Source organism: Halichoerus grypus, chromosome 11 (genome assembly GCF_964656455.1).
Source record: "Halichoerus grypus chromosome 11, mHalGry1.hap1.1, whole genome shotgun sequence".
In the NCBI taxonomy this organism is placed as follows: domain Eukaryota; kingdom Metazoa; phylum Chordata; class Mammalia; order Carnivora; family Phocidae; genus Halichoerus; species Halichoerus grypus.
In genome coordinates, this window is record NC_135722.1 from 46833334 (window position 1) to 46861082 (window position 27749).

General features: G+C 40.0%; 1 protein-coding gene and 1 long non-coding RNA gene across 5 annotated transcripts; one reads left to right on the forward strand and one right to left on the reverse strand.

Annotated features, from left to right (window-relative positions):
• Positions 1 to 10411: 10411 nt before the first annotated feature.
• LOC118554105 (uncharacterized) lies at positions 10412 to 12182 on the reverse strand. Its single transcript, XR_004926368.2, has 3 exons — positions 11712 to 12182; positions 11347 to 11553; positions 10412 to 11238 (listed from the first exon to the last, which is right to left on the reverse strand). It is a non-coding gene; the product is annotated as an uncharacterized LOC118554105 (long non-coding RNA).
• A 12-nt stretch (positions 12183 to 12194) lies between these two features.
• TMEM9B (TMEM9 domain family member B) lies at positions 12195 to 26906 on the forward strand. Of its 4 annotated transcripts, XM_078058420.1 has the most exons (6): positions 12308 to 12446; positions 14094 to 14180; positions 14568 to 14659; positions 18404 to 18512; positions 20377 to 20511; positions 25710 to 26906. In XM_078058420.1, the coding sequence occupies exons 4-6, from the start codon at positions 18429 to 18431 to the stop codon at positions 25863 to 25865; spliced, it is 375 nt and encodes a 124-aa protein (XP_077914546.1). In that variant the 5' UTR covers positions 12308 to 12446; positions 14094 to 14180; positions 14568 to 14659; positions 18404 to 18428; the 3' UTR covers positions 25866 to 26906. The 4 variants fall into 4 exon arrangements, with proteins under 4 accessions (XP_035977305.1, XP_035977304.1, XP_035977306.1 ...); XM_036121412.2 differs by lacking the exons at positions 14094 to 14180; positions 14568 to 14659 and having other exon boundaries at positions 12195 to 12446; positions 25710 to 25883; positions 26437 to 26906; XM_036121413.2 differs by lacking the exon at positions 14094 to 14180 and having other exon boundaries at positions 12213 to 12446.
• The last annotated feature ends 843 nt before the right edge of the window (positions 26907 to 27749 follow it).

The following is a 27749-nucleotide window of genomic DNA, read 5'->3' on the forward strand; positions in this document are numbered from 1 at the left end:
GAGGTCCTCATTTCTTCCATTGCTACTAGTCCTTCAGCAGTCTCTTACTGGCTGTATGTCCTTGGGCATATCAGTGAACCTCTCTGAGCTTGGTTTTGTAGTCTATAAAACAGATGTGATGATAGTACTTGCTACATAGTATCAAATGCAAAGTGGTTGGCTATGGTAGTCCCTTAAAGATTTAACAGTATATGAGAACAATCTTTTATGGTGGGTCAGCAGTGTGTAAGAGAATATTTTTCTAGAAAGGGACATATTTATTTAGTTCAAACAAATAGCACAAGTTTCGGAAGGGGGAGTATTATTGAATGAGCCCTAATACATAGTTAAGGCCATTGTCTAAATGACATTTCAAATAAATGCATTTTACAGATGATAGAAACTTACTTTTTAAGTATTAATATTTTAATATTGAAACAGTAAGATTGAAGAGTCAACAGGAAACATTCTTTAGCTATGACAGTGGTTAGTTATCACAGTCTAGAATTACAGTTCCACTGCTACTTAGATGATACTACCATTCTACCTCAAAAGATTTTCTGTCTTAGTTTTGTCCATTTATTCTAAATATAAAAAATTAGGGGTGCCTGGGTGGCTCAGTTAAGCATCTGACTTCAGCTCAGGTCATGATCTCAGCGTCCAGAGATCCAGCCCGGCATCGGGCTCCACGCTCAGTGAGGAGTCTGCTTCTCCCTCTGCCCCTCCCCCCACTCGAGTGCACTGTCTTTCTCTCTCTCTCTCTCAAACTCTTTTTAAAAATATTTAAAATTTAAAAAAAAAATTTTTTTTTTAGATTTTATTTATTTATTTGACAGAGAGAGAGAGGGAAGAGAAGCAGGGGAGTGAGAGAGGGAGAAGCAGGCTTCCTGCTGAGCAGGGAGCCTGATGCAGGGCTCGATCCCAGGATCCTGGGATCATGACCTGAGCTGAAGGCAGATGCTCAACAACTGAGCCACCCAGGCACCCCTAAAATAAAATATTTAAAATTAAAAAAAATATATTAAAATTTAAAAAGACTTACCCAACCTGACTCTTAAACAATGAGTGACTGAATCAAGATTCATGATCATCTTCATAGAATGAAATAAAGAAAATTAAGTTTTAAAAGAGTTAAAAAATAATCCTGACTTTCATTTTTTAAAAATCTATTGCTCTTGCGCAGTGAGGGGAGAGCTTGGATTAACAAAAGTTTATGTGAAGATGATGTTGGTGTTTTAGTTAAGGGGTATAAAAGTATTAAGGATTCTGACAGATCTAGAAATCTTACAGATTGTACAAATAAAGCTCATGTGGTGTTAAAAAAAAGTATTAAGCACTCTGTAGGTAGTTGTCATTCATAAGATAGAGACATGTATACAATTTGTGGAGCATCTAGAAAAGGGCAATGATAACATGATTATTGTCTTCAGAGCTGTCATGGAAAGTGTTCTTTCCGGCATCAGAAGGCAAGCATTTGCAGTAGGTGGAGGTTGCAGAAAGGCATACATATCCTGGCTCAATTGGAGGGAAGCATCTCCTGTAAACCAGGGACTATGCTAACTCCTACAAAGAAGGTAGTATTGTTCATAGTTTTGCAGAAGGAAAAGCTAAGGCTCAGAGTGGTATCAAGGTACAACTACTTAGCACAATTAAATGAATTGTCTCTAAATTTTCTTTCACTGGAAGTGAAAGGTGGGATGATCATTTCCTAGCAATATTGTGAAAGATTTTGGCATTGAGTAGAAGGTAGAACTAGGAGACCTCCAAAGTAATTTCTAATGCCAAAATTCTTTGATTCTAGGACATCTTTATTAAATGGCATTGTGAATCAAATGTAGTCTCTTGTTGACTCACTGCCATCACTACAAACAAACTCATTAATTTGGACTTGAATTATGTTTTTTTTTTTTTACCCAGATTTGAAGGGTTGAAAGTTACTGTTCTCATGGAATCAGAAAGCAGAGATAAACTAGTTTGTATTATAGCTTGGACTCCTCTGTCAGCTGCCACTTCTTCCTTGCATTATTAGTGCATCCTGAGTTATACTATGCTACTGTCTTATTTGTCTGGCCAATGACCTGCTGGCAGCTGTTTCTCACATGGTGTCAAGCATATGGGCATTGTGACAACTGTTTTCTTAAAGACACTTTTATTCATGGGTCGTGGTATATTCTGGAAGACTGGAGCTGCCAGATATCTGACCAAAATGGAGAAAAATGTGTCTCTTTTTGATTTTTAGTAGTGATTGGTCCAAAGGTTCAAGCAGCCTGATGACTACAAGCTTTGTTCTTTCTTTCCAGCACCTTTATCACACTCTTTCCTAGACCTGTGCCTCTAACCAGCAAATCACAGCCACCAAAATCAGAGAGGGTAATTCAATCTTAGCATTGCTTTTACTAGAGCCAGAGTAGCCTCCAAATTTGTAATTAATACAGAAAACTTAACTCTCTAGGGAAATCACATACTTTGAGTTTGACTTACTCAAACCATGCCAGTTGCCTGGAACAGGAGAAATAGGTTGGGAAAAGGGAGTATGGTTGACCTAGTGGAGATACTTGTGTTTGCCAGACTTGGAGGGTAAAGGGAGGGTAAAATGAAATCTGTACTATAAGCCTAGGTAGCAGGAATTTAACTTTGCTTTCATCATGTGATAAACTAAGGTGGAATGTCTTGGGATTCTGTTATGAACTGCTGGATTCCTTGGATACACTGGATTACCTTGTACTTGGGGAGCTGCTATAGTGGCTCCCATCTTACTTATTTTGAAAATGTGTAAGGACATGAGAATTTGATCAGTGCTGGGGCTGATCATATGAAGAAGCAATTACTCTGTTTTGAAAGTTCTACAGAAACTGTTCCCCACATGTCTGAGTTCATAATAGTTTCTCTATGATAGATACAAACCAGTGGGGAATAGAAAGTATATTAAAGTGAACAGGTCTCATAAAGACCCATTAGACCACAGGGGTGTGTGAGGGGGACCAGTTCTAAGCTCTGAGGAAGGGTAGCTAGAGAGTAAGAACAGCTGGGCCTGCCCCATGGAGAGTAGAATTTCAGAAATAGTAAGGCTCAGTATCAGGAGGTAGGAGTGAGGGGAAGGGCAGGAACTGAAAAGAGTGATGATTAAAGGGAAGCAAAAACAAAGTGGGAATCCCAGCATCAGCCTGAGTTGATTCCACCACTGTGATTCAGGTCTGTCTGTGTATACCAGAAGCCTGGAGGGTGGGCCAGTTGGAGCCTGTGTGTTAGAGGGACAGAAGCATCCTGGGAAGAGTGAGCCAGTCAGACATGTCTGACCCCTTAACAAAAGTCTTGTTGGCAACATCTTATTAAAAATGTGGACTGAAAATACAGCTTCCTCCTGAAACTCCACTAAAATGACAGTAAAGGAATATTAAATGACATAAATCAACGAGGACAAAGAACTTGGGAGGAAAGATAATAGCACTCAAACAATGTCAACAAAATCTTTGAATCTGGAAAGTAAAAGACAAGCAATGGGGGCGCCTGGGTGGCTCAGTCGTTAAGCGTCTGCCTTCGGCTCAGGTCATGATCCCGGGGTCCTGGGATCGAGCCCCACATCGGGCTCCCTGCTCGGCGGGAAGCCTGCTTCTCCCTCTCCCACTCCCCCTGCTTATGTTCCCTCTCTCGCTGGGTCTCTCTCTGTCAAATAAATAAAATCTTTAAAAAAAAAAAAAAAAAAAAGACAAGCAATGACTGTTGGAGCAGTCCAGAGAAAGCAGTCCAGAGAAAACCTAATGGGGGTGGGGGTTGGGGGCGGGGGTGGGGAACAATAATAATAATCAAGCAAATGTATACCACAGAACCCCAGAGAAGACTGAGTGAGGAATTGGAGACATCAGTTATCTGAATAGCAAGGGGTAGAGGACTAAAAACACGATGATTACTCGAAAGGCTATGAAGTAAGTTAGACCTGAAATCCTCACTCCTTATTCATTTGTTTGTTCATTCCTTCATCCTCTGGAGAAACTGAATTAGTTGGAGCCACCAAGAACAGCTGGGAGCTGGGAGGAGGCATCTCACTGAAAATGGGGATTTAAAGTGGAGCATTCTGAAGCGTCAGACACTTCTGTCCCTGGCTCTTCTCTTAGGATAATGCTTTCACTACAACCCTCTCCAGGTGGTTTTTCCCTCCACAGTCCTATTACTGGTCAAGAGTTGGAAGTAGATGCCCTTCTTGTTCCGTATCACTGCTTCCAGACATTACTCCCTTTGTCTTCCTTTAAAACACCCCAGCTTTGAGTCTCATGCCATCAAATTGTATCACTTATTTCCCTTCATTATTGCTGTCATCTATAAAATCTCTGGGTCATTCACTCTCATTTCTGAAAAAGTTTAGCTCTTGGCTCATTTCATTCCCCACAACACTACTCCTGATTTAATTCTTGATGATTAAATTACATACGTGGATGATCCTTTCAACATCCTGACATATTCCTTGAATAACAGTGTTCCACTGATAGTATCCTCTCCTATTCCCTGCATTCATTCCCATGGTCATACCTTTGATTTTCTTATTTCCAAAAACTAATCCCTCCATAATGTCAGGCTGATGTATCTCACTGTCTGACCACCACCTTGTATTTTCCAGCCATCTCCTAGTAACTTGATTTCAACCCCCCTCTGACTACCACCTTTCATTGTCCCTACCCTCCCTGAGTTCCTCTCCTCACTTCATAACCAGTTTAGATCCCACGGTCAGTCATTATAACGATTCACTTGCATATACTTTTAACTCCACTTACCCTCACTTTTTGTCATTTCACAAAACCACAATGTTAGTTAAAGCCAGCTCTTTGCCTGCTCTCTTCCTAAATCTGTGCAGTAACCATGCTGATTGGTCTCACTTTATTTTTTTTAAATGTATTTTATCTTTTGTTATTTTAATTCCAGTGTAATTAACATACAGTGTTATATTAGTTTCAGGTGTACAATATAGTGATTTAACAGTTCCATATATTACTTGGTGCTCATCACAGTAAGTGTACTCTTAATCCCCTTCACCTATTTCACCCATCCCCCTACCCACCTCCCCTCTGGTAACCATCTTTTCTCTACAGTTAAAAGTCTGTTTTTTGTTTGTCTTTCTTTTTTTTTCCCTTTGTTCATTTGTTTTGTTTCATAAATTCCACATGAGTAAAATCACATGGTATTTGTCTTTCTCTGAGTGTCTTATTTTACTTAGCATTTATACGCTCTAGATTCATCTATATTGTTGCAAATGGCAAGACGTTCTTTTTTATGGCTGTGTAATATTCCTGTGTGTGTGTGTGTGTGTGTGTGTGTGTGTGTGTGTGTGTGTACACATACATAGGGCATCTTTATCCATTCATCAGTCAATGGGATACTTGGGCTGCTTCCATAGTTCGGCTATTGTAAATAATGCTGCAGTAAACAGAGGAATGCATATATCCTTCATATTTGTTTTTGTATTCTTTGGGCAAATACCCAGTAGTACAATTACTGGATCATAGGATAGTTCTATTTTGAATTTTTTGAGGAACCTGCATACTTTTTTCCACATTGGCTGTACCAGTTTGCATTCCCACCAACAGAGCACAAGTGTTCCTTTTTCTCCACATCCTTGCCAACTCAACCTGTTTCTTGAGTTATTTTAGCCATTCTGACAGGTATGAGGTGATACCTCATTGTAGTTTTGATTTGCATTTCATCGATAATGAGTGATACTGAGCATCTTTTCATGTGTCTGTTGCCCATCTGTATGTCTTCTTTGGAGAAATGTCTGTTCAGGTCTTCTGCCCATTTTTAATTGGATTGTTCTACTGGTGTTGAGTTGTATAAGTTCTTTATAATATTTTGGATACTAACCCTTTATTGCATATGTCATTTGCAAGTATCTTCTCCCATTCAATAGGTTGTCTTTTAGTTTCGTCAGTTGTTTCCTTCGCTGTGCAGAAGCTTTTTATTTTGATGTAGTCCCAATAGTTTATTTTTGTTTTGTTTCCCTTCCTTCAGGAGATGTATCTAGAAAAATTATGTTATGGCTGATGTCAGAGAAATTACTGCCTGTGCTCTCTTCTAGGATTTGTATAGTTTCAGGTCTCACATTTATTTATTTATTTATTTATTTTTTTAAAGATTTTATTTATTTATTTTGAGAGAGAGAGAATGAGAGCGAGCGAGTACATGAGAGGGGGGAGGGTCAGAGGGAGAAGCAGACTCCCTGCCGAGCAGGGAGCCCGATGCGGGACTCGATCCAGGGACTCCAGGATCATGACCTGAGCCGAAGGCAGTCGCTTAACCAACTGAGCCACCCAGGTGCCCCGTTCAGGTCTCACATTTAGATCCTTAATCCATTTTGAGTTTATGTTTGTGTATGGTGTAAGAAAGTAGTCTAGTTTCATTCTTTTGCATGTAGCTGTCCAGTTTTCCAGCACCATTTGTTGAAGAGATTGTCTTTTTCCCATTGCATATTCCTGCCTCCTTTGTCGAAGATTAATTGTGACTGGTCTTACCTTAAATTCATGTCCATAACTCTTAGGCCCTTACCGCTGCCCAACATTATATTTTCCTAGTCATTCCCCTTCCCAGTCTCCTAGATCAGAGCTCCACTAACTTTTTCTGTAAAGAGCCAGATAATAAGTATTTTAGGCTTTGCATGTCATGCAGTCTTTTTCACAACTAATCTACTCTGCCATTGTAGCAGAAAGTACATAGGCAATATGTAAATGAGTTCAATTTGAATTTTATGTAATCTTTGTGTCACAATATAGTATTCATCTTTATATTTTTTCCCCAACCATTTAAAAGTATAAAAATTATCCTTAGCTTGTAGGATTTGGCCCCCGGCTGTAGTTTGCTGGGCTATGTCCTAGGTTATTTCATACCTTCTCTACTTCTCAAGTTTCTAACACTTCTTTCCCCATTCTCACTCTTAGATGATGACTTTGCTTTCATTTTCATTCATGAAATAATCTAACACTCACCACCCCTACCCCTACCATGTCTACCCCTTTATTGGAATCTGTATGCATATATGCAGCTTTCCCTTCGTTACTTTGTTACCATAGTACAATACCTAACTGCTATATAACTTACCATGTTTGTTTATTGTCTGTCTCCCCCTCTAGAATCTTAGTTCCAAGAAGGTAGGGAGTTTTGTCTGTTTTATACACTGATGTATACACAGTACTGAGAACACTGTTTAGCATGTAAGTATTCAGCAAATACTTGAATGAATGAACACTGGCTACCAGACCAGCAAGCAGAAGGTTAGAGAATTTTTCTCCAGAGAAACTTACCTCTCCGTCCAAGAGAAAAGACTCACCTATTTTGATACTTGGAGATCTCCTTGAGCACACTAAGTGGTAATTTTACAAACTTCTTTGAAAAAACACCCACAATAAGAAATCCCCATTTTATGGATCGACTCAGTACTTAATATGTATATATGATGTGTACATATATAAAACCAAAGTTTCACAAAATAATTTTCTTTTTATATGTGACATATTCTGATATAATATTTTCCATTCTATTCCGTCATTTGGGGCGGGTGGGAGGAAGGTTGGTTGCAATTGACTACATTTATTTCACAGACCACTAATGGATTTGCAACCAGAATTTTGAAATATACTGCAGGGTGTCCTAGTTACAAGCCCTGTTATGTAAACAGAGGTTCCAATCAGCTCTCCTTCTTAAGCCACACTCTTACATATGAGTGGATAGCCAAGGATCTCCAGACGTTTAAGAAAAGTTTCTAACACAAAAGACAGAAACAAAGACTGAAAAACTCAATGCAGACAATTCAAGAAATACAACATTAGAAATATTCACAGAGAAATAAGATATTGCATCCCCAGATGGAACAGAATGCTATTTAAAGGGTGGGTGGAAGGGTGGACAAGAAAATACTCTAGGAAACGTAAGACAGGATAATTAAAATGTAAAAATTCCGAAGAAGATTTGGAATATGGAAATCTTTCAGAAAAAAAGAAGTAGAAAAGAGAATAAATGATAAATTATCCTAGGACAAAAACTGTGCAGCAGGCTTAGAGGACAACTAGTCCAGAATGAAGGACGATGACAGACTCCTGGAGGGTTGTCTTCAGTTTAAAAAATAAACTAATAGGCTACCTGATGTGTTTGAATGTATTGAGAGGAGAGTTTTGTATAAATTAATTATAGATAGTTGAGTGCTAGCCACTTAAGAAAGCATGGGAAAAGAGGCAATGGCTAATTTCAGTCAAAAAACCAATATGTAATACTATGCTAGTGGAACCAACTATGAATAATATATACAGACATAATAATATAATGAGGTTATTTACCTAAGATGATATAGATACATTGAAGGATAGAGAAATAATATATGTGTTTATGAGAGGGCGTTAGAGTATATATGCAGTCTATTTCCTATAGGAAGAAGTAAAATAATAGACCAAACTGAAAAATCAAGAACTAGTTAGAAGCATGTTATTAATAAAATTAAAATATATTAGTAAAAATAAATACAAATAATATATTTCATGTATTTGAAAATCTTAATGATTAGAGAGGAGGGACTGTTTTCCTTAAGTGTTCCCTTAGGACACTGGGAAACCAACAATACTGATTTAGCACTACTCTGAAAGAAACTTAAAATTCTCCCTGCTTTGGTACCAAACCTTGTGTTGCTTTGTTATTTTAGGGACTCCAGTAACTTATCAGCAATAGGGGCATCAGCATCTCTAGGAACAGACAATATTCTGGCCCTATACATTGTTGTTATCCAGGTGGGGACCAGCAAGTGATGTGGCATGCACATGTACATGACTTTATAGGAAGTGGAGGACAGAAAATCTCACTAAAGGAGGTCAGGTAGGAGGAAGCATCCTGGCCAGGCACATGGTAAAGGAGAAGGCTCATATAAGACATTCCTGGGTATGTTCAGAAATAGCTGAAAGAAACTGTGTGTGTGTGTGTGTGTGTGTGTGTCCTCCCATAACCACTAGAGGCACAATCCAAGGAAACCATCTGATGCTGTGTGTGCCTCCATTTGTTCTGGACTGGCATGGCCTGGGAAAGTGCTGAGTAGATCAGGTAGGGTGAAAAAATAAGAAGGGGACATCCAAAAAGCTGTTTGATCACTGGAGGGGAAAGGGGATGAGGGGGCTGCAGACAGAGCTGCTAAAACCATGGTCCCACATACATGGAACTGTTGTCCCTTCTGCTTCCTAACCTTCTGACTTCCACACTTAAATCCCCCACCAGGGAATTTTTCAGGCCTCACAAAGAAGTGAGAGGGCCCAGTCCAGGTGGGAGGGTGCCCCTGGACCTGTGTCACTCCTTAAAAAAGAATGAAGTAGGAAAACAGTCACAGGGAAGCAAGGAAAAGGGAGGGGAAGAGTGGGTACTAAGGGAAAAGACTGGGTGCTAAGTCCACTTTGCCTGTAAAAAGAACACTGATGTGGCCTGTAGGTCTAGGAAGACCCTAGGTCAGAAATCTCTCCTCTCCTGCTTACTATGGTGCCTCAGATCCCATCCATAGTTCTTTGGGCTCAGCATCACCTTCTCATGGTCAGAAAGGAACCATGTAGGGACTGGTTCTTTGACAAGACCCTATGAGCCCCTCCCATTCACCTTTTCCCTTCTCTGGGTCCCCACAAACATTGGTTTTTACAATATCCCAGTTTCGGGGTGCCTGGGTGGCTCAGTCGTTAAGCATCTGCCTTTGGCTCAGGTCGTGGTCCCAGGGTCCTGGGATCGAGCCCTGCATCGGGCTCCCCGCTCAGCAAGAAGCCTGCTTCTCCCTCTCCCCCTCCCCCTGCTTGTGTTCCCTCTCTTGCTGTGTCTCTCTCTGTCAAATAACTAAAATCTAAAAAAAAAAAAACAACAACAAAAAAACCCAAATCCAATATCCCAGTTTCCAGGTACAAAGATAATAGGCAAGGCCCCTGCCCTCAAAAAGTTCACCATATCTGAGTGGAGGCTGGGAATATAGAGGCAGATATGAAAACATAATTTCACTATAGTAGGGTTAAGTTATGAAATATTTGCACAAATACAGAAGGGAGTACACTTAAATAAGGTAAGTCTTTCTAGCTTGGAAGACCCCTGACCTAAGGGGAAAGTGTTATTTAGGTGTGAGCAGGGCAGAACAAGAGGAACTAACCTCTTTACTTCCCTTTTTTTTTTTTAAACCTCTTTATTTCGATTGCATCACCTAAAATTACTTTCATCTTTTTGGTGGACATATACCTCCCCCAAACCCTTGGCTCTGGCTGTGCGGCAGGCGTAGACAGCTTTCTCCTTACCCAAGCCTGAGTCTTCATTCAGTCTCCAGCCAGGCAACCAGCTTACAGTCGCACTCCGCTCATGGTAGCCATATTCTATATTCTAGGACAGTGGTGCCTAACATAAATACTACATCTAGTAGCCACATTTAAGAAGTAAAAAGAAACAAATGAAATTATTATTTTAATAATATATTTTATTTAATCCAATGTATCTGAAATATTTCAACCTTAAAATAAAAATATTGAGTTTTTTAGGGGTATTTTTTGTACTAAGTCTTTGAAATCCAGTGTATATTTTACACTTACTCAATTCTGACTAGCCACATTTCAAGTGCTCAATTACCACATGTGGCTAGTGGCTACTGTACTGGACAGTGTAACTCTAAATTCTGCTTCCATGATTATACTTGGTAATTCTCCATTAAACAGATAAGGCCCATCAGACAGAGGCATTACTATATATTTACTTTAAGCCTCTGTACTCCCAGTCAAGGCCCTGAGAACAATTTTGAAGAAGAAAAGGCCTATGAGGTTTTAGCCAGAGCGAGCACTCCCTTTAAATGTCAGACCTGGACAATTAACCCTAAATTGATCCCAAACTTGCTTTTAGCAATCACAGATCCACAGTGCCTCACAGACACTAACTCCAAGGGTCTCCAGGTTGTTCTCTGGCCAGCAGAACACCCACAACAAAGACTGGATATCTCACTCATCTGACGGTACCTTCACAGGGCAGCCTGGAGGGCCTTTGATGAAAGGGCATCCGCCCTACCCCTCTGGTTCTGGTTGGGACTAGGCACCACTTGCCACTTGGGATTGAAAGGGGCTAAATACATTTGGCACAATATCAGACACCCTGTGTTAGATTCTGGCATCAACAATAATCACGTGGGAGGGGCACCTGACTGGCTCAGTCGTAGAGCACGCGACTCTAGATCTCAGGATCCTGAGTTCCATAGTTCTTTGGGCTCAGCATCACCTTCTCTGCTGGATACGGAGCCTACATAAAATAAAAAATTTTTAAAAAGGCAAAGGAAAAAGTCACACGGGAGAAAAATATTTTAAAAAATCTAATTAAAACATTGCTGCAAACTAGGAAAAGAACTACCTTTAAGTTTTCTTTAAAGAAAGAAACATGGGTATTTCATGGGAGAATTTGAAGTCCACAGATAGGAGTTCAATCTCTTCATAGTGAACCAAGAACCAGAGGCCCATAAAAGGTAAGTGTTTTGCCCAAGGTCATCCAGCAAATCTGTAGTGGTGGTGATGAGCTCTGTATCCTTTCCACTATCCCGCTCCACACTATCTTCACTCACTGAAAAATATTTTAATTGGAGACACTGTGCCATCTCCAGGGTTTTCCTAAATTACCTGCAGAGGATGACCCGCACCAGGAAGACCGGTCAGCGGTCCCCCAACTCTGACTTAGAGGCCAGCCGCCCTGAATAGGATTGTAGCGCCGCAATTCCCCACCTTCTGGAGTCCAGGCGGAGGAGGCTACTAGGGCGGTTCTGGGGCCAACTCCACACCTTCCGGGGCCTGGCCCGGCCCAGCCCAGCCGCGCCGCTGTGGCCCAGGTCCTGCGCCTGTAGGATGTGCCGCCCTCTCAAGCGATCCCTGGGGCGTCGGCTCCCTCTAGCCTCAGGGGTCTGGCAACGAACGGCTCCGGCCTCGCAGGGTCGCTGGAGGCTCCCGTCTGAGATCCCGGGTTTGCTGGGGGTCTCTCTGGGCGAGAGGGCTTCCCAGGGCACTGGCGGTCCACAGCCCCCGCTGCTTCTGCGCCCAAGAAAGAGCCTCGCGCCTCAAAGCTCTGCGGGGCCGAAGTTGCCGGCCAGTGGCGCCCCCTTCGTTTTCCCCGCCGGAGTGTCGCCGGGCAGGCGCAGGCACAGCGCACCCTCCCCGCCCTGCGCACCGGGAACCGTTTCCGGGGCGGATGCTTTTTGTAGCTGACCCGGCGCGGCCGGTGACGCCAAGGCCCAGACGGAAGTGCGGGCGGAGGGGCCCGAGCCGCAGCCGGAGCCGGAGCCGGATCCCGGGCCTGAGCCCCAGCCGGGAGCAGGTCTCGGGGGCTCCGGGCTGTGGGAACCGCTGGGCCTGGCAGCGATGGCGACCCTGTGGGGAGGCTTCCTTCGGCTTGGCTCCTTGCTCAGCCTGTCCTGCCTGGCGCTCTCAGTGCTGCTGCTGGTGCAGCTGTCAGACGCCGCCAAGGTGAGTCCGCCCAGCCTTCGCTCCAGACAGGAGCTCCTCCCCTGCTCCGGCCTTGCGGAAACTGAGTCGGCCAACCTGCTCCCCACCCATTCCTCTTCCAGCCCTGCCGGCCGGACCCCTAGCTTCACAGCTCTTGCAGCACCCCACCCAACACCCTACTGCCTGACAGCACTCTCGCCCTCCAGCCCGGACAGTCTGACAGTCACTGCCCCCACTGCCACCCGTAGCCCTGACACTACTCCCCTCTTTCCCGCCTGATACCCCGCCCCCGTCCCCAGCTCCACCCATCACAGTGCCCACAGCCTGGACAGCAACTCCTCCACCTCCTAGACATTTCCCTTCCCAGACCCGACAGCACCCACCTCAAACTTTACAACCTTTCCAACTCTGAGAGCCTTTAACTTTCCACCCTTAAGCTCCTTAAGTCTACCGCCGCCCTCCACCTGTCTCACAGATAGCCTTCTTCCTGCCCCGCCCCCATTCCCTAAACCAAAGTTACGAGAAGCCTCCAGCCGACGGAAATCTTCCCGGTTAGGAACTAACTCATTTTAACTCATCCCTGAACTAGTTCCCTTCCCAGTGTAGGAACTTGCCTCTCCTGGCTGCCTTCCTTCCCAGTGGGACCTACACAGAGTCTCACCAGCCTAATATCCTGACCTAACTCCCTCCAGGATCTCTTGGCTCCTTTTTTGCCTTCTTTCTTCCTGACATTTTAGTGGGGAAGGAAGGGTCCAAACTACAAGGGAGGTAAAGTTGTAGCCTTCTCCCCTGCACCACTTCTTGGCCCATATAGCCTCCTCATGCTACTCTTTAGTCCCCTTCATGCTCCTACCCTCCACACCTGTTCTGCCCCCGTACACACCTGTGCTTCCTCTTTGATGAGCTAGTTCCTTACTGGGGAAAACAGAAGGAATTCACATTAATATGATGGGAAAACAGAATGAAATTGCATCTTTTAAAAGTAGGAGCTTTAATCTAGAATATCTTTAAATACAGGGGCTGGGAAAGACAGATTAAATGCAGACAGATCAGGGAGTTTTGATCGGGAGTTCTTTTTGAAATCTTTCCTACCTCCCACCAGAAATAGGGACAAAATCAAGTCTCCTGTCTTTCAAAACATTGCTGACATCCTCTGCCTATCTCCTGTCATCACTTGAAGAGTGTATTGTAATGATGTGTTTATCTGTCAGTCTCCATTACTAGGGTGTGTCCTCATTACTGGCAGGAACCATGTCTTACACTTATCTGAATCCACTTCATTGAGCACAAGGTCCAGCACTGAGCAAATGCTCACTAAGTGGTTGCCAGATGAATACATTGTCAACAGCTCTGCCAGACATAGCACTATATATAGGAGCAGTGGGCCTTGTCCTCTGGGGACTAATGAGCCACTTGCCTTCTCAGATAAATTCCCCTTTGCTGATGAAGCTTCTCCTATTCCCTGTACTCATATATTTAGTCACCTCTTTCTCCATCTCTTGAAACTTGCTTTATCAGTAGTTATCCTCTCTGTCTACCAGGGATTAGAAGCAAAGTTTCCTGGGAAGCGTAGACCAAACTGATCTCAGCTAGACTCCAGCTACTTCCCTTGTATACTTCCTTTCTAAATATAGCTGAGTGTCTCTAAAATTTTCACCCCTTCTGTAGAGCGCTGGTCCGACCCCCTTTATCCATATTAGCACCATTCTACCAAAGGGTCGAAGGATGGTGTTTAGAAGAATTGTGACTTGATTCGTGAGTAATTTTTAGTTTGATTCTTCTCCATCCTTTTGTAATTGGATTCTTATTTGCAGGCACAGTTATCTGTCTACTGTGTCTTTTTACTGGCAGGTAGATGGTGGTAATATTAGCACAGTTGGACTGTCATGTGACCTATAAATGTGATTAATAAATCACAGATCACCTACAGGTATTATTTCAAAATAATTTTATGTAATATATAATGATTCATTAGCATTACCAAAAAAGAAACTATGACCTTTAAAAACTTTTATCTCTCAAAACGAATAGTTTTAGAATATTTGGCAGGGGATGCTTAGCAAAATGTATATGGTGCAGTTTTTTAAAAATATTGGTGCTAAACTGTTAACAAGCTATACTAAGTTTCCATTTTGGTTACAGAATTTCGAGGATGTCCGATGTAAATGTATCTGTCCTCCCTATAAAGATAATTCTGGGCATATTTATAATAAGAACATATCCCAAAAAGATTGGTAAGTATTTTAGATTACTGAATTACCTGTCAGAGTTCTTTTTGTGGTTGTCACTGTTAGCCCAGAATGTTCATCCAATGTATTGTTTCCTTTTTAAATACAGTTGACTCCTGAACAATGTAGGGCTTAGGTGTGCTGATCCTGGCCCAGTCAAAAATCTGCATATAACTTTTGACTCCCCCAAAACTTAACTGCTAATAGCCTACTGTTGACCAGAAGCCTTACCAATAAAACAGTTGATTCACACACATTTTATATGTTAAATGTATTATATACTGTATTCTTAGAATAAAGTAAACTAGAGAAAAGAAAATGTTATTAAGACAATCATAGGAAAGAGAAAATACATCTGACGTACTGTACTGTATCTATTGAAAAAAATTTGCATACAAGTGGACCCATGCAGTTCAACCCGTTGTTCAAGGGTCACCTGTATTTCTTTTTAAGTGTGTCAAACTCCACTTCTATTTGAAAAAGTGAGAGTAAGGCCCTGAGTGCGTGATGTAAATGTAAAGGAATATAGCCAAAACACTAAGCCCCAAGTAGGGAGGGTTTTATAAGGGACAGAGCTGAGTTTGTGGCACCTACACTGCCCATAGCTACCTTCCTGTGCCCTCTTAAATTTTGTCTCTCTTGCTTTTCAGTGGAAGGTAAGCAAGCCTCATTTATCTGGGTTATAATTTTCACAACTTGTAGGTTTTGATGATATATTGCCAAATACAGGAGACTATGTTTTAAAGTGTCAAAAAGCTCAGGAAGGAATGGGAATGGGCCACCTATATCCTAGTTTTCCCTGTTGGTGTGCCGTGGATATAGGTATATCAAGAAGTTGCTCCCTCAGCTCTTGGAGTATCAGGCAGGCCTGTGATGACTGGGATCTTGACTCAGTAGTCACCAGCAGTCTTCTCTATTTATGGATCTTACAAATGATAGCTTTTCTACATATAGCATAAAAGATTGGGAAGCAGTTGTTTTGTAGCAGGATGGATGGGCTCCTTCTCATGAATTGTGATGTTTTATGGTTTGTAAACATGGTAGAATATTGCTGGGATAGGCATATAAGAAGAATAGCTCCAAATGCTAGGAACTTTCACATGTACCTGATTTCACAGCTAAATAGCCAGCAAAACTTTGAAAGCAAAATTAAATTCATTTGGTTACAATATTTCAAGTTGACTTTGAAAAAGAAAAGGCAGCCTTTGAGCATTTCTTTTTTCTTTTCTTTTCTTTTTTTTTTTTTTTTTGAGCATGTTTCTTTTTTCTGATGCCATCGTCTGTTCTTCCCATGGTATACATTTAGATTCAATCTGATATTTGGTAAGTGTATTCTTGAAAACTTCTTCTGAACTTCTGTGCTCCACTTTAAATTGTCTCATACTACAAAGTGATTTAGCTATATTATAGATTTTATACCATCAAGTTACTTTTATGATACAAGAAAGCTCAAATAAGTTTTTAAGTTATTCCTATACATTTTCCAAATACACTAAGCGCTTAAAATTAGTTTAATTTATTATCAGTAATAGAATGTGATACCTATTATTTGAGTGGCAGGTGAACTCACTGTTCAAGTGTTTAGCACTAATCTTTTCACTGACTTTTTATAATTCCAGGTTCAGACAGAACCATATGCCATTCACTCTGGTTTTTGGTCAAAATAGGGAGCTTTGAAAAGAAATAGTTGAAAACAAGGCTTGTTTGCGATTTTTCTTCCCCCTCTCCCTTGCTTCCTTCCTGCAGCTCAGCCTTTTACTGGAGATAGATTCTCAGCTGTTAACTGGTTTTAGAAGGGTAAGCAGGTTATGATTAATTAGGATGTTATGACTTTACAAAGCCTCCAATATCTATTTGGTCCTAGATATAGTTTTACCTTCTGGCTTCCATTTTGTCCCATTGTTAGCTTTAATTCTTTATTGACTTACGCTGTCTGACAGTAGAAAAGTTTGAGTTCTCTAGTTTGTGTTTGAGGTGTGATGTTAGCTGATAATATCCTTGTTTTGGCACTAGGGGGAGGTGTTGCCTAGTTCCCAGAGTGGTTGAGTTCTGTATCTAGGTTCTGTGTTTTTGACTAGCTGGCCAGACCAACCTTCCTCTCCCACCCTGCACAACTTTTGCACAGCACTCAATATCTCCTTGTTATTAAACTGTATCTGTACTTAAACAGAAACACTCAATACTCAACACTTAGCTCCCCAAGTAATTCCTAGGTATTGTTATGAAGGTTTCTGGAGCTGAATTGGGAAACAAGGAGATAAGTCTTATTTTGCTGAGGTTCAGAGAGCTACAGGGGAGCCAACCTAGGCGGTAGGAACCCTGGGTTCTGGTCCTTTTACCTTCTAATCTACTCTGTGACCTTGTACAGGTGACCTCTCTGAAAGTATATTGGCCTGGTTGACCTCTGTGATTGAATGGGATTTAATTTCCTCTGCCTATTTTATGCCTGCATCCAGCTGGATACATTACTGGTTTTCTTATATGTTTGCAACAAATAACACAAACTTGTATGGTGTGAGTTGTGGGACCTTACCATACCACCACTTGAGGCTTATTTTTTTGTTAGTATCGTTGTTAAAATTAAATTACCTGTTAGGGATAACTGATTGAATTTTTATCATTTATGCCATTTTGGGTTTTCTCTCTTATGCCACGGCTCAGAAGGAATGGAACACAAAAAAGTAGATTTTGCCGGGCAGAGGGAAAGATGTAGCCTAGAGCATTGGGTGCCCCCAAGAAAGATGGGTGGAATGAGACAGGATGCTATCAGTTCTTCAGACAGCCAGAAGTGCCTGAGGAAGAGATGACAAAAGAAAATTGCCCAGCAGTTGATAGGATAGGAGAGTTTTGCCTACATTTGCTGAAGGAGAACATAGTAGGCTCTTAATAGTTGGGGAGAGTCATAATTTAATTATTTCCTAGAATTGACAGATTTCTGGGAAAAATTCATTTTTTTGAATTGAAATTACACATCAAAAATTGAATTACAAAAATTGAATTGAAAAAAAAAATTTTTTTTGTTGGAGTATCTTTTTTCATAAGCCATAAATAAGTGGCCTAGAAAATGGGGAAAAAATAAAGAACATCCAACAACAAAAACATTTAGCCTTTTATTATTTTTTATATACTTCTTCTGGATAATCAGTTTTCATTTTTAAATATTTCTGTTGTCATAATCCTATTTCTTCATGTTTTCAATAGACTTTTACTCATTTAGAAAGGTAGTTTTTTTTTTTTTTTGAAAAGTAATTGTTTCTTACTGCACCTTTGAGTGCTCAGTTTCCAGAGTTTCAGAATTTAGCAGCTGTTCAGTGTGATTAGCCATTCATATACCACTCTGTGGCAGTTAAGATTGATGTTAATTCATAAAAGAGATAATCTCATATTTGAACAATGCCCCAAGATACTTTAAATCATTTAAAGCAATTTTTTTCTTGGTAAATGAACAAGTCTAAATATAACTTGATGTGCTAAGTAGTTTTTGATCCCACCTGAGACTTTTCAGGTGCATTTTTAACTGTTAACAGCAGCAGTTTTGAGAATAGCTACTGCATATGTGTCTTTATGGTTCTTAGACTGTTAAATCTCACCCAATTGCTAATACTGAGAGAGCAAAAGATTTCATTTCCCTTATTATTTGTTCCTTGAATTCTTAAGTTCAGCGATTATTCTGGATCTCAGGAAAGTTTTGATCAGTATAAGTAGAAAATCCAGGTAGGCTGAAGCAATATTTTATCCTTGTTTTTTCAGCGATTGCCTTCATGTTGTGGATCCCATGCCTGTGCGTGGGCCTGATGTAGAAGCATACTGTCTACGCTGTGAATGCAAATACGAGGAAAGAAGCTCTGTTACGATCAAGGTAAAAAAAAAAAAAATTCATCTCTTCTGCTTCTGGAATAGTTTTTGATGGTATCTAGACAAGAAAGAAAATTTTGGACATCTGAATTCTATTTCATTCACTCAACCACTGTTCTTCCCTCCCCTCCCCATCATCCACTACCCCCTTCCTTCCTCATCCCCAGTACCAGCCCCAGAGGAACAGTGGGTCTGTTTCTGCCTGCCTCATTGAGATGCTTTGTGGATTACTTAGGACATGTTACATAGGTGTGATATGTGAAATGGCACAAAAATGCCCTGTGTGAAATTAGCATATCCTGAAATATATCCCAGCTTTTCTGTGGGCCATGTATGTCAGAAGCTAGTGAGAGTACAGCATGACTAGGCGCTTTTCTTCCTGCCCTCTCAACCCTTAGGGAAAAAAAAGACTATTCTAGAAATATCACTTCTGGATTCTAAGATTTCCTTTATTTTTTATAGGAAATAGAATGTAGATCACTCTCATCACCATTTGGACCTCTAATGAGTTCAGTTACTTAATTATGGTGGCTAACAGTTCTTCTCCCCAGTTTTTTTATATGGAGCTTCCCATTCATTCCCCCCTCCCCCAAGAAAAGCCCTCATGGAGAATCTGGGGTGGTCAGCTGTAACAGTTACAAAGATTTCTGTGGGAGAGTTCCTACTCCAGCAGGGTGCTGTCCTGTAGAAAAATCCTCACTGTACTTCTTTATTTTTCAGCTAAGTTTTTGATGTGTAATTTCAGACCCTAAAAGTCACTCATTGTAAGTGTACAATTGAATAAATTTTAGGAAATTTAAAACAATTTTTAAAAATTTAGTGTTAAAAACATTCCCATCACCCCAAAAAGATCCCTCATGCCCATTTACAGTGAATCTCGTTCCCTCCCCTAGCCTTAGACAATCACTATTCTGCTTTGTGTCTCTACAGATCTGAATATTTCATATAAATAGAATCATACAACATGTGGTCTTCTGTGACTGGTTCCTTTCGGTTAGCATAATGTTTTTGAGGTTTATCCATGTTGTAACAAGTTAGCAGTATTTAATTCCTTTCTATTACTGAATATCATTTTATTATATGAATATAACATATTTTCATTATCCATTCATCAGTTGATAGACATTTGGGTTATTTCCAGATTTTTACTATTATGAATAATGCTGTCATAAATATCTGGGCACATGTCTTTGTGTGGATATATGTTTTCCTGTCAGGTAGATTCCCTAGACAGGTAAGTTTAACTTTTTAAGAGACTGCCGATTGTTTTCCAAAATGGTTGTCCCATTTTACATTCCCACCAGCGATGTGTGAGAGTTCAGTTTTGCCACATCCTTGCTATCATTTGGTACTAATTATAGCCATCCTAGAGGTGGTGGGAGAAGGGTGTCACACTGTACTTTTTGACAGCATACGGATTAAGATCTCAGGAAAATCACTGGCCTGAAATGTATTTTTATATATCTAAATTAATCTAAAAGAGTATTCTGTGGAAATTCATCTGAATTAAATTTTTTGTTAGGGTTCCTTTAAATTGTCTAAGCACGTGCTGCTGAATCTAGGACACTGTATTCAGGTAAAAAAAGAAAACTGGTGTGTGAGCAGTGGTGACAAATGATTTGCAGTAGGTGAAGTTGGAGTTTTGAAGACTCATAATAAGATCCCAAAGACAAAATGCTTTCTTTTCTCTTTTTCTTTAAATAAGATTTTGGTGAAGAGTTGAGTTTGTTTATGTTGGAATCTGGTTTGTATAGGAATCCTATATGCTTAGCAGAAAAATCAGTCTTCACTGTGGCTTCACTATTATTACACAAAATTCTGATTTCTTGGCTTGAATAGAGATGTAACTTACTTTCAACTTCCTTTAGGTTACCATTATAATTTATCTCTCCATTTTGGGCCTTCTACTTCTATACATGGTTTACCTTACTCTGGTTGAGCCCATACTGAAGAGACGCCTGTTTGGACACTCACAATTGATACAGAGCGATGACGATGTTGGGGTAAGTACTTGGCATGCCCCAGCTGCTGTATGGCCACTCTCTGTCATCACCTGATATAAAGAGCAAGTGAAAAATAGTTGCAGATAGATGCTCATGTGCTGGAGCAGATCCTCAACTAGAGAAGCTAAGGACTGTTTTAATTTAGTGTATGTCTCTTCATGAAGAAATTGCTCTGGATAGCCATCAATATGGTGGTCTAAATTGATGATCGTTGGTGACTATGCTGTACAAGGCTTTGCCCTTTAGTATCAAGGACACAATGTTCATTGCCTTTCCCTGTTTAAACTCAGAAAAGCTTCTGAGATAGATTTCTCCCCAAGCTCCTGCCTGAATACCATTCCTGTCAACATGACCAAATATATAGAAGGCAAAGAGGCCTTCTATAGTGAAGGGAAGCATGAAGACAGTGTTCTTTTCTTAATGAAGTGCAGCTTGATAACCTGCTGATGTTTTATATTTCTTTTCTCCTCCTTCTTAAAAAATCTATGATTTTTAGAGAAAAACAAAACCATCATTCCCGCTTCTCTTCCTGTCTTAAAAACACATTTCTATTTATACATATAGTTGGTATAATCAGTGTATAAATTGTTTTGTGGTCTCCTTTTTGTATTAACATTACTTCTTTAAAAAATGTCTGGTAATTAAAAAAAAAGATGTCTGGTAATTGACATAGTCCACAAACTTGTTATTCAGTATAGCTTAGAATTATATTGTTTTGTCATTAACCTGTTCGGGCCTATTTTCAAGTTTTCCACTATTTTAGTATTCTATATATAATTATTTTTAGAATTACTTTTTATTTTGGATTACCTTATTGGCCTACATTCCTTAAAATGGATAAAATTCAATAGAGTTTCAAGAACCGATTCCGAAAGCTAAAGCCAGGGTGAACCATTGCTAACTATAGTCAGAAGTCCTTTTACCCTGGAATGGCTTGTGGACCTGGTGATAAAAGATGGGAAGAGGGAATCCTGACTGGATGGCTGGAGTTATTACTACAAACAGAGCCTGCTTTTTGATCAATACATTGTTATTGTATGACTGTCAATTATGAATACTCAACTTATTTGGGCAAGATTTCATTTATGTTTTGTCAAGAACTTTCATAGAAACACCTGTTTGCCTCTTTTTTCCTTCCTTATTAGTTCAACCAACACATAATGAGTAACTTTTCTGTATCAGGTCCTCTGCTAGGTACTAGGAATAGAGAGATGAATAAAACAGACATGTAAAAGAAATGACTAATTGGGGCGCCTGGGTGGCTCAGTTGGTTAAGCGACTGCCTTCAGCTCAGGTCATGATCCTGGAGTCCCAGGATCGAGTCCCGCATGGGGCTTCCTGCTCAGCAGGGAGTCTGCTTCTCCCTCTGACCCTCCTCCCTCTCATATGCTCTCTCTCTCTCTCATTCTCACTCTCTCAAATAAATAAATAAAATCTTTAAAAAAAAAAAAAAAAAGAAATGACTAATTATAGTATGTTTCCACCTTTTATTTTTAATCATGTAGGAAATACCTATTCATTTTTGAAAAGTATCAGGAGGGGATTATTGATAGGCTGGGAGAAAGATCAAGACTAGAGATCTGATGTGGTCAAAAACCAGGCATATGGGGCTAATGAGGAAAGAGAGCTAGAAGGACAGGAGGTTGTGTACCAGAAGCATTAGAGTCTCTAGTACTGTTCCCATGTTACTTTTCATTCACATATGACAGATTTTTCTCAGCCTCAACAGCACTGACATTTTAGGTTGGATAATTCTTTTTTGTTTTTTTTTAAGATCTTATTTATTTATTTGAGAGAGAGAGAGAGAGAGAAAACATGAGCAGGGAGAGGGAGAGGGACAAGTGACTCCCTGCTGGGCAGGGAGCCCGATGTGGAGCTCCATCCCAGGGCCCTGGGATCAGGACCTGAGCCAAAGGCAGACACTTAACCCACTGAGCCACCCAGGCGCCCCTAGGTTGGATAATTCTTTGTGGTGGGGGGTTTCCTGTTCATTGTAAGATATGTAGCAGCATCCCTGACCTCTGCCCACCAGCTGCCGGCAGGGCCTGTCATCCTCTCGGTGATAATCAGAAGTGTTCCCAGATATTGCCAAATGTCCCTGGGGGACAGAATCACCCCCAGTTGAGAACTAACATATCAAAATGTTATGTATCAAAGGCCACATAAACTATTTCTTTTTTTTTTTTTTTAAGATTTTATTTATTTATTTGACAGAGAGAGAGCGAGAGAGGGAACACAAACCGGGGGAGTGGGAGAGGGAGAAGCAGGCTTCCCCGTGGAGCAGGGAGCCCGACGCGGGGCTCGATCCCAGGTCCCTGGGATCACGACCTGAGCCGAAGGCAGATGCTTAACGACTGAGACACCCAGGTGCCCCTGTAAAGGATATAGTTTAAGTCAGACTTTCTATCTATCCATGTGCCTATTAAGAAATAGTTTATGGGGGGGCGCCTGGGTGGCTCAGTCGTTAAGCGTCTGCCTTCGGCTCAGGTCGTGATCCCAGAGTCCTAGGACCGAGCCCCGCATCTGGCTCCCCGCTGCGCGGGAAACCTGCTTCTCCCTCTCCCACTCCCCCTGCTTGTGTTCCCTCTCTCGCTCTCTCTCTCTCTGTCAAATAAATAAATAAAAAATCTTAAAAAAAAAAAAACAAAACTATATCCTTTACAGTATTAAATATTTGGTTCCTGATTTTAGAAATAAACAATATTAATGTAATGCACATAGAACATAAAAGAAATGGATGCACAAATATGTAGATGAAAACATGTAGGAAAGGCATTTGATTGGTGGGGTCATGTGCTTAATAACCATTTTGTTCACCAGTGATAGATTCTATGCATATATTAACTGAAAACATTATCTCTGAGAGTCCTGGCTGACTCTTGGATATCTATTGAATTAATTCTGGGCAGAGAGAGGTTTTCTAACCTCTGGCTGTGAATTTATGGTAACAACTCTGTACAAAAAAAAGTTAAATTTAAATTCCTACAATTGTTGCTTATCTTAACATGAGAATTCTTTACTATTTATCTGCTTTTAAAAATGTTTCTGTTTAATTCTCCGTTACATCCTTTCATCTTGTTTCATTTTTGTTCATTGTAGAGCATTTTAAATCAAGTGAGAGTTAGTACAAATAGTTAAGAAGCTCACTGCAAGTAGTCACAATATTTATCGTATCATATATCCATGACACATCATTACTATTATCAAAGCATTACATTAAAACATGTTTTGTGTTTATTGTAATTTTATCAGGTGTAAAAAGAACAAACATATAAAAAGGGTAAATCTCTATTTGCATTCTTCTAGCATCCATGACCACGAGCAGCTGGTTCATTCTTGTTCTGATAGGTGGAAAATGGATAAAAGGATTAACTGGTTTGTTTAGTCCTTTAAATTTGTTCCTTAGGGAAGTTTTGCTCCCCCTACCTTGAAGGATAGATAACAGGACTATGAAATTGAGAGCTGCTCTGCTGAGAAAGTACATCCTTCTTCCCAGTCTTGTTTATGTCAAAACAAACTAATGGTAATACTATTTTATATACAAGTTCACCGAAGCATTGTATTCCCAAAGAGTCATTTTAATCCACTTGAACAAAATCAGTGTGTTGAGATGATATGACACCAAGTCAAGGTGAGTTGAGCTAAGTCCTGTGTTCATTTGTTAGATGACCTCGGATCAGTTTATTTCCTTATGGGAAATCAAGTAATCCAACAACTTTAGCCTTCCTCGTTCCTGACTTTTTTTTTTTCTTAAATCTTTGAAACATTTTGAACTTTATGGAATTGTTTTAATTATTTTCATTTGTAAGGTTAAAAATAAAAAAAATGGGTCTTGCTGTTTGCCTGTCTTGTAACAAGTTGTTACCTAAATTAAGCAAAAATTTGAGAAAATTTCATTAAAGAAGGCAGGGAAAGATTCCTTATAGAAAACTTTTTGATGTCTTTGAAATGTAGACATTGTATAAGTGCCTTACTGTAAAAAGAAGACCAGGTGTTGTAACTCCACATAGTTAAAGTTGTATATATAGTTATGTGGTTGTGTATCGCTTTCCATAGACATGCTGACTCCTGCCTTGGATGTATAATAGAACTTCTGTAAACATGCACAGCAAAACAATATTTCTCTCTTTGAGGCAAGGTTTAATGTAAGAGGTACAACTTGTGACTTGGATCCTATGTTGGAACATTTAGAAGCTTTGTTAACACAGGGTTCAGGAAAAAGAGATCAAGGAAAGGGCAAACAAAAGCAATAAATTAGTATTGAATCCTTTTTGTCATTTAGGCAGCTGTGTTTATATCTCATTCATAGATAGATTAGCATGGTGGTTTCCTGTGTCATGACTACAAACATCAGTGGCATTGGTTTACTTCGACCAGGATAGGTTGGTTTTCTACACAGATACCTGGGTAACCCCTCAATAGCCTCTTTCTTAAGGCAGCAACTAACATGGAGGCCCCTGAGTGCTCAGCAGTGAAAGATTCAGGTGTTTATCTAATAAAAATGCTGAAGTAATAAATCCTTACTGTCCTTGGTAATAGAGAGTGATTGTAGCACTTGAGTTGTGTGTCTTCATTACAGACTGGGGGAGGGGGAAATGAAAAGGATTTTGGAAACCAGTCCACTTGGTGTATGTGTTAAAGGTGCAGGGAAATATTAAAACCAGTCAAGATAAGATCCTGTCAACTCCTCTCCCAAGGGTGAATGTGGCCTCAAGCTGGCAAGTAACAATTCTAAACAGGAGTCAGGAAAGTAAAAGACAAGTCTTTCCTCTGCCAGATTAGCTATATAGTATTGAATACAGCAGGGAAAAGCTCTACTTCCCATATCTGTAACATGTGAATATTAACATGAAAAAAGATTTTCTTCCCCTACCTGTCAGGGAAGGCTGGTCTTTAACCTAAATGACCACTGTCTTTGTCTTGGTGCTTGCTTCTTATGGGAAATGTCTTTGGAAATGATGACTCATGCAAACATTTCACAAATACCTCCTCATCACTCAAGCTACTTGAAACACTTATTTCTGTAGTTGAGTTCATCCTACTTCTGGCACTTGAGTGCCTAGGAGTGCTTGGCCCAAGAGATGGTCTGTTTGTAAAGTCCAGCCACTCCTATCTCTCTGGCTGGATAATTGCTCTTTTGTGCGTGTGTTGTACACTGATCATGCTATCTCTGATGATCTCCATTACTGGGCTTTCAGGATCACCAGCCTTTTGCAAATGCCCACGATGTGCTGGCCCGCTCCCGCAGCCGAGCCAATGTGCTGAATAAGGTAGAGTATGCCCAGCAACGCTGGAAGCTTCAAGTTCAAGAGCAGCGAAAATCCGTCTTTGACCGTCATGTTGTCCTCAGCTAATTGGAAATCAAATTGAAGGTGATTAGAAAGAAATGAGGCAGACAACTGAAAAAAATTGACTGAGTTTTCCTGGGTTTTGTTTTAATACCCTGTTGATTTCACCAACTCTTGCTGGGAAATTCAGAATTGGAAACAGAAATGTGCTTGGTATTTTGTTTTCTTGTTAACGTATTAATACAGGCATTTTTAAGAGCACACACCTCAAAGTCAGCCAATTAACCTTTTTCCTATTTGTGACTTTTACTAATAAAAATAATTCTGCCTGTAAATTATCTTGAAGTCCTTTACCTGGAACAAGCACTCTCTTTTTCACCATACAGTTTTAACTTGGTTTTCAAGATAATTTTCAGGTGTTTTTTTTTTTTTTTTTTTCTTTCTTTCTTTCTTTCTGGCCGGGGAGGGATGTGCGGGAAGTGGTTAACATAACTTTTCTCAAGTCACTTTACTAAACCAACTTTTGTAAATAGACTTAACATTCTATTTTCAAGTTTCATTTATATTTTGCAGTGTAGCCAGCCTCATCAAAGCCCTGACTTACCCATTTGAATTTTGCACTGACTATATTATCTAGGTATCTGGCTGGCCTGTGGCTGCACTTCACGGTAAAGTGGATCTGAACTACCTGGTGGCTCTTCATAAAATGCAGATTTTCCTCATGTACTGTGATGTCTGATGCAATGCATCCTAGAACAAACTAGCAATTTGCTAGTTTACTCTAATGACTAAACATAGTCTGGTGTGTGTGGTCTTTCTCATCTTCTTCTAGTATCTTTAAGGATGAATCCTAAGAACTTGGACACTTGCAATAAAGGAATTTTCTTTTAACCCCAAGCGTCTCTGGATTGGTGACATACACACATTTGTCCACATTTCTGGTCAGGTGGAGAGGCAGCTGTTGAGCTGTAGTGTGTGCAGCTTTGAACTAAGACTAGAGTTCCTTGCTGGGTGCCTCCCTCTGAAAGGTATAACAGTTATTGGATAACTGGCTTTTTTCCTCCTATGTCCTCTTCGAATGTAACAATAAAAATAATTTTTAAAACACCAGTGTTTCTCTCCTCCTTCTTCTGCTGTATAATAAACTCGAAGATACAAAGACATTTGGTCCCCTGTTATGAGACTACTCTTTTATAACAGTGGCTCATCATAAAATATTGGTACTAAATTATCTGTGTGTGCATGTGTGTGTGGAGGAGAAGGGAGAAAGAAGAAATGTATGGTACTTAGATGGGGCTCTGAAAGTATACAAATATTATTTTGACAAATTGAGAGATTAAAATTCATGAAGAGAAAAATAAAATGCATGAAGGAGGGCTTGTTCAAAGAAATTCTTGGCAAAAATTATATTTAAATTACATTAAGTTAATAAGTTTGAGGTTTTAGGAGTTCTTAATGGTTTTTTGGTTAGTAAAAAACATATTTTTTAAACCTACAAACCTAACCTAAAATTATTGATTTTATTGTTAGTATTAAAAGATGTAAGTAAGTTCAACTACAACCAAGTGGAATTTATCTCAGGTATGCAAGGCTGATTGAACATTCAAAAATCAATAAAATCTATCACAGCAACAGGATAAAGAAGATAAATGACATGATCCTATTAATAGATGCAGAAAAAGCATTTGACACAATCCAACACCCATTTATGTTAAAAAAAAAAAAAGTAAACTAGGAATAGAGGAGAAATCCTTCAACTTTATAAAGAACATCTACAGAAACCTACAGCTAACATCATACTTAATGGAAACAGAAGCTTTCCTGTTAAGATGAGGAACAAGGCAAGGATACCCTCTCTCATCACTTCCTTTTCAACATCATACTGCAAATTTTAGCTAATGCAATAATAAAAGGAAATAAAAGGTATACAGATTGGGAAGGAAGAAATAA

Coding starts and splice junctions, on each gene's coding strand:
- TMEM9B (XM_036121413.2), top strand. CDS start 12,342: ATGGCGACCCTGTGGGGAGGCTTCCTTCGGCTTGGCTCCTTGCTCAGC. Junction 12,447..14,567: donor AGCTGTCAGACGCCGCCAAG/GTGAGTCCGCCC, acceptor TTTTGGTTACAG/AATTTCGAGGATGTCCGATG. Junction 14,660..18,403: donor AACATATCCCAAAAAGATTG/GTAAGTATTTTA, acceptor TTGTTTTTTCAG/CGATTGCCTTCATGTTGTGG.